General features: G+C 49.9%; 1 protein-coding gene across 1 annotated transcript; it reads right to left on the reverse strand.

Moving 5' to 3' along the window:
• LOC110399029 (homeobox protein HMX2-like) lies at window positions 3,992-5,589 on the reverse strand. Its single transcript, XM_021397155.1, has 2 exons — window positions 5,373-5,589; window positions 3,992-4,907 (listed from the first exon to the last, which is right to left on the reverse strand). Exons 1-2 carry the CDS (start codon window positions 5,587-5,589, stop codon window positions 4,342-4,344), a joined length of 783 nt encoding a protein of 260 aa, XP_021252830.1. The 3' UTR covers window positions 3,992-4,341.

Genomic DNA, 8,347 nt, shown 5'->3' on the forward strand with positions numbered 1-8,347 from the left:
TTGTATAATGAGTACTTGACTCAAAGTTCCACCACTGCATTTGTCCTCAAACCCACTCATTGATTCTGATTTTTGTGCTGTTTCTCACTGGATTTCCCTTTATTTTTCTCAGAATTTCTGGTAATGTTTTCTGATATCTGTTGAATTTTATATTAAGACCAGCACCAATGTAGTTGATTTGTTGTGAACAGAGAAGAGGCAAAGCATGATGATTCCCCCCATGAGCTGATTATGTTACAATTGCCATTTCCCATGCCAGAACCTTCTATTTTCTCCAGCTCTGAATTCTTCTTTGGAATAAAAGTTTTCCTGCTTTTAGGGGCAAAAATATTTCCCTAGATAGTACAGCAATGAGTGGGGCCCAAGAAAAATATTCCTGACACTAAATTTTTTATTCTTTTATTTTTAGAAATAGACAGTACCTGGGTTTTTATTCTAAGCAATTTATTTATGATCTTTACTTTGATGTGTTGGATGAACTGGTCAACGTTCACATCACATGATACAGAAGTGTGTTTAACATTAGTATTGAGGGAAATACAGATGCATGGATCAATGAGTTTTATCCTTTTCCAAGCCTCTCCATATAATCCATTTCTTTTTTCTTTTCAGTATAGTTCCTATTTTACTTTGTATAAATGCGGCTATTCCTACCTTGTGTACTTAATATAAGAAAAGATTTTGAGGACTGAATTTGGAAAATTCAGCTCTAAATCCAACATATTCCAGAGGTCATATGTGTGCCTTCTAACCACGGGGAAAACAGAATCAGGCTCAACCCAAGTTTAACCTGCAGTCAGCCCACTACTTACACAGAGAGGCAAAGAGGGACTAGCGGCTTTTCAAGAAAAAATGCAATTGGACTTCCACTGTCTGTAAGGTGCATAGGAAGCATTTTTACTGCATCTCCCCCATAACTAATGTTTCTTTGTCCGCCATACTTGCAGAGAACAAGTTGTGCCTCTTCTGAGTATTCTATAAATGATCAGGTATCAGATGAATCATAGTAAGTAGGCTAGTTATCCTACCTGAAAATGAATTCAGCAGTAAAAATGAGCCTGTATAATGTACATCTATCTATCTGTAGTGTGTGCATTTGTGTACACAAATATTATCCATAGCCTCATAAATCCCCTGCAGGATATAGGAAAATCAGAAGAATCTCCAAAGTGATGTTGTGACAAATTCTTACCTTCCTTAAATTTGATTAGCTGTAGCGAGATCCAAAAGAGTCTCTTCTGGCAAGTAAGGCTACAACTCTCCATTTTCTGTCTAATTCCAGGACCACCGCAAGCCTTACCCTAGACAGATGAAGTCCTTCTTCCATTTTTCAACATGTGAATGGTGCAATAAGTTCAGTCTTTTCCTAAAGAAAGAAGGACATGCTACAAGTGCAAGCTAACCAAAGAAAAAACAGCAAATACAGGAGCAGAGGAGAAGCAGGTGATTTTGCTCTAGATCAATCCCAGGGTAGAACCAAGGGCAATTCTGAATAACTTTTCTGTCTGTGAGCTGTAGGGCACCCTCCCTCACCTTGTGAGGGTGAGCACCAGCCTGGGTAGGAGCAGGAGTTTCTACGAAGAGATGGAAGAGAGGGAGATGCACTGATTTTTCAGCCAGTATATTGCACTGTTTCATAAGTAATGCATTTATGTGTGAATCCAATGGCTTTTCAGATATATTTTCCTGCTGAGAATGGTGTGGTTTTTACTGTCCTTATTTTGGAAGGCTTATATCTTTCTCTTCTATTTAGTTTAGTATTTGAGGGCAGTATTTGAGGCTATCATCATGCATGTGCACTGACTAATGTTTGATTAATTCCATTTTCTGCTTTTTGGTTTTATAAGCATTCTGTTAATTGACTAGTACTAATCTCGTGCTGCAAGGTAGCTAGCAACAATCTCTTGGTGTAGTAAGAAACAATTTACAATCGCAAATACACATGTTTTTAAGTCTAAAAAGAAAAGTTACTAGTATTCAGCGGGATCAGAATTGACTGCTCAGCTGGTTATCCTGATACATCGTGAATTTGGCATTCTTGGGAGAAAGCCAGCTTGCCACTGGGTGTGTTACACTCAGTAGCAGTAGTACGGTTAACGGTTTTGGCCAATGATCGCAACACTATCATGTCTGTCCTGTAAAGGATGAATGTTTAGGGATGCTTATTTATTTTCTCACCAGGTGTTTCAAGCATCTGCTAATGGCACTGTTAACTCCTAATCTTAGCTGGACAGCAGAGTGTGAAGTCGGGTTAGGCACTGAAGCTACCCATGCAGATCTCTTTCTGTTGATTTTATTATAAAATAAACTCGTTCCGTGTTTTGGGGACTGTGTTTTCTTTCAGCCGCCTGAGAAACTGCAACGGAGGCAAATGAGTAAAAGAGGGAAAAAACGCTAATGAAAATGATTTGATAAATACGGTGAAAAATAAATTAATTGCCGAATCGAGAGTTTTTGCATTATCTTTCTCCACGGACACATCTGAGGCTGAAGTTCTGTGGAAAAACTTTCTTTACCGAACTTTGGTTCCATGCTAAAGAAACTGCCATTGCGGCAGATTTCCTCCCTATTTAAATAGATTGATCTCTGGGCAGTAACCAAGTAAGCATGTATCGGCATTGGAAACACTAGAAATAACAAGAAGGAGGCTCCGATATGGACCATCAATTGTTAAAAAATAGGGGGGGGGAGGAGGGAGAAAAATAGGCACACATGAGCCATATCGCACCTCCCTTGGAAATAGTCTTAAATAGGTCTCCAAATGTTTTTTTGTTTTTTTGTTTTTTGCTACGGACTAACTCGCGAACTCAGGAGATCTCAATGGCTTTAACCAACTTTAAACACACAGAGCAGAAAAGAGGGGACCTCAACCTGAGAGCTGCGGTTTGTGCGAACCCGAGCTGCCGCTGCACCTCTCGCAGCTCCTGCGCCCGTAAGCACCTCGTGTGCATCCACCTCATTGCTATCCTTGCAACAGCCTCCATCGTTCGTTTTGGGGTTTTTCTTTGGTTGGCTTGCATTTTTTCGTAGAGCAGGAGCACCCTGAGATACTTGACCCCGAATACACCGATACACCTTCTTATACTTGACCCAGAATTCAAGAGTTATTAAAAAGAAGGAGGACAGGTCAACCAAGGCGCAGATGATTGCAACCAGGAGAAGATTTCACCCCGTGTTTGGGAAGGAGTTGCTCCGGATCTCTCGGCACAGGGGCTGCATTAGCACCGCTGTCCCCTACATGGCACCCGGCCACAGCCCCACCGGGAAGGAAATCTCCAGGGCGTCCCCGAGACGCGGGATTCCTCTGCACGGCTGCTCGGTGCGCACCTGCGCTAGGTGGCCGTTGAAATGCGCATGGAAGGAGAGTGAGGAAAGGAAGGAATATCAAGCCCAAATAACTTTTCGTTTTTCTTTTCTTTTTTTTTTTTTTAATATTTTTTTTCCCTCTGGGAAGCTCAACAAGTCACCAATTTTCGCATGCGCTGGTGAATTTCGCACGTTCAACCTTTATTTTGGAAACAAAAACCCGTCCATGGACTCTAGGAAACGACTTTCTTTGGACACTGCCCAAGAGCGGCTGTACGGAACAGGCATGCAGCTCATGTTTCTGATAGAAAAGTTTTATTTCCCAATTCGTAATATAAAGCGTGTGAAGTCGGACACCAAAAGAAGACAAATGCGGTTGGAAGTTTATGGGGGGGGACAAAAAAAAAAAAGGAAAAAAAGCACTCTGTTACCATAAGGGAGCAGACAATTCCCCGAGCTGTTGGGGGCGGGGTTAGCACAAGGGGCATGAGTAACTTGTGTGCAAAGCATCAGACGGGCCCCGATTTGGGAACCCGTTAGCACAAAGAAGTGTGAGAGAGGGCTTGTTTGGTTCGAGGGAAAAATTCAAAATTCAGAGAAGCTATAGAGATTTAGAGAGGTGTCTGCATTTTGATAGTGTCAGAGATAGGTAGATGTTAACTGGAGGGGTACTAAAGGCGGAGAATGTGAGATAGGGGAGCGTACGGTGCGGACGGGGCAGTACCCAACGCTCTCGGGCGGCGGCACGGTGCGGAGTCAGCCGCGATGACACCGTTCCCGTAGACTGAGGCAGAATATCGTCTTTCCTAAACCACGGACACGGAGGGGTTTCGGAGGGAGGGAGACACAGCGCATCCCTGTTTCTTTGGCAGCTCCTTTATCTCCTCCGTCCCGAGCAGGAGGCAGCGCCTGCTGGAGTTTTAACACCGCGGCACACGGACCCGGGGCCGGGGAGCGGCTGCCGCGGGCCGAGGCGAAAGCGGACAGGGAACACCGGCCCCCGGCAAGAGGCAGGGCGGGGGCCAGAGGGAGAGGCTATACGTCCCCGTCCAGCAGGCTGAAGTGTTTGACCGGGCCTGGAAGGCAGAGGTAGGGGATGGTGCTGCCCGGGTAGAGCAGAGGGAAGGGGAGCGGCAGCAGGCAGCGGCTGAGCAGGGCGCTGTCCTTGTATAGGGCCGGGAAGGAGAAAGAGGAGGCGGGAGGCGGCGGGGGCTCTCCGGGGTGCTCCGCTTGGCCCGAGCCCTCGGGCTCGGCCGACAGCTGTCTCTTGAGCTTGTTGCGGCGATTCTGGAACCAGATCTTCACCTGCGTCTCGGTGAGGTGCAGCGCGGCGGCCAGGCCGGCCCGCTCGGCGCTACTCAGGTAGCGCTTCACGTCGAAGGTGGACTCCAGCTGGAAGACCTGGCTCTTGGAGAAGATGGTCCTCGTCTTCTTCTTGCCTCCGGCCGCTGAACACCTGCCGCTCTCCCTGCTGCAGCCCCCAGAATCCCGCGGCGACGGCTGCCGGCATCCGCGGAACCTCTCCGTGGGGAGTGGAGAAACCGCGCCTTTGGCCTCGGCATCCGCACGGCGCGGCCCTTCCGCCCGTAGCTGCTCGCTGCCTGCAATGGCAAAGCACAGCTTCAGCCCCCCACCCCGCCACCGCCGCCCCGCATGCACCCGCGGCCGGGGAGAGGGGCCGAGGCCGGGACAGCCCACCGCCCCCCACCTCCAGCCTCCGTGGGGGGCACCCGTGGGAAGGAGAGAGGAGCTCGCAGTAAGCATCTAAAGGATATCTCTCTGCCGCTGTGAGCCGGAGCGGGAGGGGGCTCCGGGACACGGGACAGACGGCCAAGGAGGCCGAGAGGGGCGTCTGGGAGCAGGTGGGTTCGAGAGGGGTTCATGTCCTCCCGCGGAGCCTCGCTTCCTCGAACTGCTGCGGGGAATGAAGCCCGCGGGTGTGGGTGTGCGTGTGCCCGCCCCACCCGAGCCTCCTGGGCGCTGTCCCGTTTGGAGGCCCGGGGCAAACCTCTGCCCTGGGTGGGTGCCTGGCTGCGACCGGACGTGCGGGTCTGCCTGCTCTGTACCCGAGTCGCTGGAGCCTCTACTGGGGTGTTCCTCCCCAGGCCCCTCTTCTTCTTCCTCCTCCTCCTCCTCTTCGTCCTCCGGCAGCGCGCAGCGGACTCTACCCTGCTCCCGGGCCTGGCAGCGGGGACCGGGCTGCAAGATGCTGTCGATGCTGAAGGCCGACGGTGGGGCCAGGAGAGGCGGTGGGGCTCCGCGGCCGCCCCCGAGCTGCACCATGGCGCGCCGAGCTGAGCCGCAGGAGTGGCGGCGGAGGGAAGGCGGCAGCCGGGGCGGAGGGAGGGCTGGGAACAGGGGGAGGAGGAGGAGGGGTCGGGGAGGAGGAGGGAGGAGATGGAGCTAGAAGGAGCCAAAGGGCTGAGAGCTTGGGGAGCGGTGCAGGAGGAGTGAGGAAAGGGAGGCCGTGAGGAATCGCTGGAAGGAGGGAGCAGGAGGAAAGCGGGGAGGGAAGGATTTGGGATCTTTTTTTGCCTGAGAATGAGGTTCCTTAGGCAGGGCAGAGTAGGGCAAGGCAGGCCTGAGTGCCCTGCTCAGCGCCTTCCCCTGGAGAGAGAAAGATCCATGGAGCCCAGGGGAAGATGATGAGGAGGAAGGTGGAAACGTGGGCGTGAAGGCTGAGGGAGAAAGAGGTAAATAGAAGTGAATAGGGTTGGATGTGAGAGAGGGCGAACGGAAGGCAGGATGTGAGAGAAGAGGGTTTGGAATCTGCGAGAATAAAGAGGTGAAGGGGAAAATTTGCACAGGGAGCAAAAGTGTGACAAAGGAGTGAGTGACAGGGCTGTCATCAAGAAGGAGGAGGCAGAGAACAGGCACTGAGAGGAGGGAGAGATAAAAGTAGAGAAAAAGAAGGCGAGATATGGGAACGGGCTTTTGAGAAGTGTGAGATGACACACGAGGAGTTGGACTTGATGGTCCTTGTGGCTTCCTTTCAACTCGGGATATGCCATAATTCTAAGAAATGCAGAAATTGATAGGTGTAGAAGCAAGGGGAGCAATCAGCGCATATCCACAGAGCTCTCCGAGCAGGAGGAACTTCTTCCTTCCCTGTGAGCCCTGTGGTGTTGGGACACTCCGAGCCTTCCCACGGGTGCACACCTTTCAGAGGATGGAAGAGGTACACTATTAGAAAAGCGCTCCAGGTGTTCTTCAGGACTCGGAGAGCTGTGTGGTATCCGGAGAACTGGTCCCTACCACCTACCAGCATCACCTTAAAACCCGATTACATTATGTCCTGCTGAGTTAGAGGTGTCACCAACTCTTCCCTCCCCTGCACCCCTGTGCAAAGCCAGGGGAAAGCTGTCACTGGCTTTTAAAAGGCCTTTTAGTCCCAATCGTGATATTTCCACCACGAAAACTGCTGAGGGTGAGCGAGCAGCTCTTGAAAAAGAGATGACAATAGAAGTGCTGACAGACTCTTAAATACTGTTACGCCGGAGATTCCGTGAGCTGAAATCGGGGCTTCTTGAGGCTTCGGACCGCGTTAATCTTTAAAGCTGTGGTTCTAGAGACAGCGGTTTGCAGCTCTTTTTCATAAAAATTTGTTTCACTTTAGAAGTGCACTCAGATTTAATGCAGCTGTCTGACGAAGAGCTGGATTTCTCCCACCAGGCGAGAAAAATATAAAACCTCCTCTTCCATTAACACTGTCATTGGCCAAATGCCTGAAGTCGTTGCGTTTGTCTTGCAATGCCTTGCGCAAGCTGACGCGGCCGGTGGGGTGGAAATGTCCCGTTAAGAGAGCGATAGCGCGAGGAGGGCCGGGAGGCAGCGGGAAGAAATGCGAAGAAGCTAAAAAGATGAACTTTCAGCATAGGGAGAGCAGCCCAGGGTACAGCGGGGGGGCTGGGGGTGGGGAAGGACGGCTTTGAGGCTCCATCTCAATTCACTTCTCGGCCCCTAAAGGCGGCCGGCAAGGAGCGCACCGCTTAAATACAGTAGTTAAATACAGATTTTCCTACAGTAGTTAAAGATTTTCCGACACCGGCATATTCTCATCCCGCTTTTGCTTCGCACTGTGTCTAAGAGTCAGAGGGGGTAGAATTTTTGCTTTTAATAATATATTCCCGTTTTAGAAGCTCGAGTCAAGCGGAATGGAAAACTTTAACCCGAGAAAGCTTTTTACAAGAGATCGGAAGGCGTTTATATCTGTATTTCCATTTTAGCTCAGAGCAGGAAAAATAAAAAAAATAAAAAGACTCTCAAACTAAATCTCATTGAATTGAAATCTGATTAGGTTTTACAGAAAAGCGAGAGTCCACCTTTACTTGGCTTACGGGATCGGGTTTGCTTTATCCCCGATGCAGCCGGCAGCAAACAGGCCCTCTCCGGAGCTCACAGCCCCTCTGCAGGCAGTACGGTCCCAGAGGCACCTGGAAGCAGCATTTAAGTCCTCCCCGCTCCTCTTCCGGGACATAGCCAGCGCGAGCAGGTCCCAGAGAGAAGGGCTGTCCGAAAAAAAAAAAGTGTATTTAAAGCAAATTAAAAAATCAGCAGCTACAAGTGTCACATGGAACATGACTTTTCAGGGGGAGCTGGTCTAAGCTGACCCTTCACCTCCAGGTGCTGGACACAGTCAGGGGCAGGCCTTCTGTGACCCCGGGACAGAGCATCCCTCTTGGAAAGCTTTTGTCAGCCCCTGAGGTCAATTCGAAGTCGGCTAAATCACCTCCATGCAACGTCTGCACTTGATACAGGAGGCGTGCAGAGAAATCCTAGAGGAGATTTCTGAATAATGCAATACCTGGTTATTAAATGGGCTGGAAATGCTAAGGAGAGAGGAGAGAGCAAATAAAAATGATGGTAAGAAGAGAAGGAGAAAAGGAAAGAGAGGAAGGAAAGAGAGGAAGGGAGGAAGGGAGGAAGGGAGGAAGGGAGGAAGGGAGGAAGGGAGGAAGGGAGGAAGGGAGGAAGGAAGGAAGGAAGGAAGGAAGGAAGGAAGGAAGGAAGGAAAGGAAAGGAAAGGAAAGGAAAGGAAAGG

The sequence above is a fragment of the Numida meleagris genome, chromosome 4 (genome assembly GCF_002078875.1).
Source record: "Numida meleagris isolate 19003 breed g44 Domestic line chromosome 4, NumMel1.0, whole genome shotgun sequence".
NCBI lineage: Eukaryota > Metazoa > Chordata > Aves > Galliformes > Numididae > Numida > Numida meleagris.

Bases quoted from the DNA above. Each gene is read 5' to 3' on its own strand.
- LOC110399029 (XM_021397155.1), bottom strand. From the start codon at position 5,589: ATGGTGCAGCTCGGGGGCGGCCGCGGAGCCCCACCGCCTCTCCTGGCC. The intron at 4,908-5,372 runs GTACAGAGCAGG...TTGCCATTGCAG, and splicing joins TAGAGGCTCCAGCGACTCGG to GCAGCGAGCAGCTACGGGCG.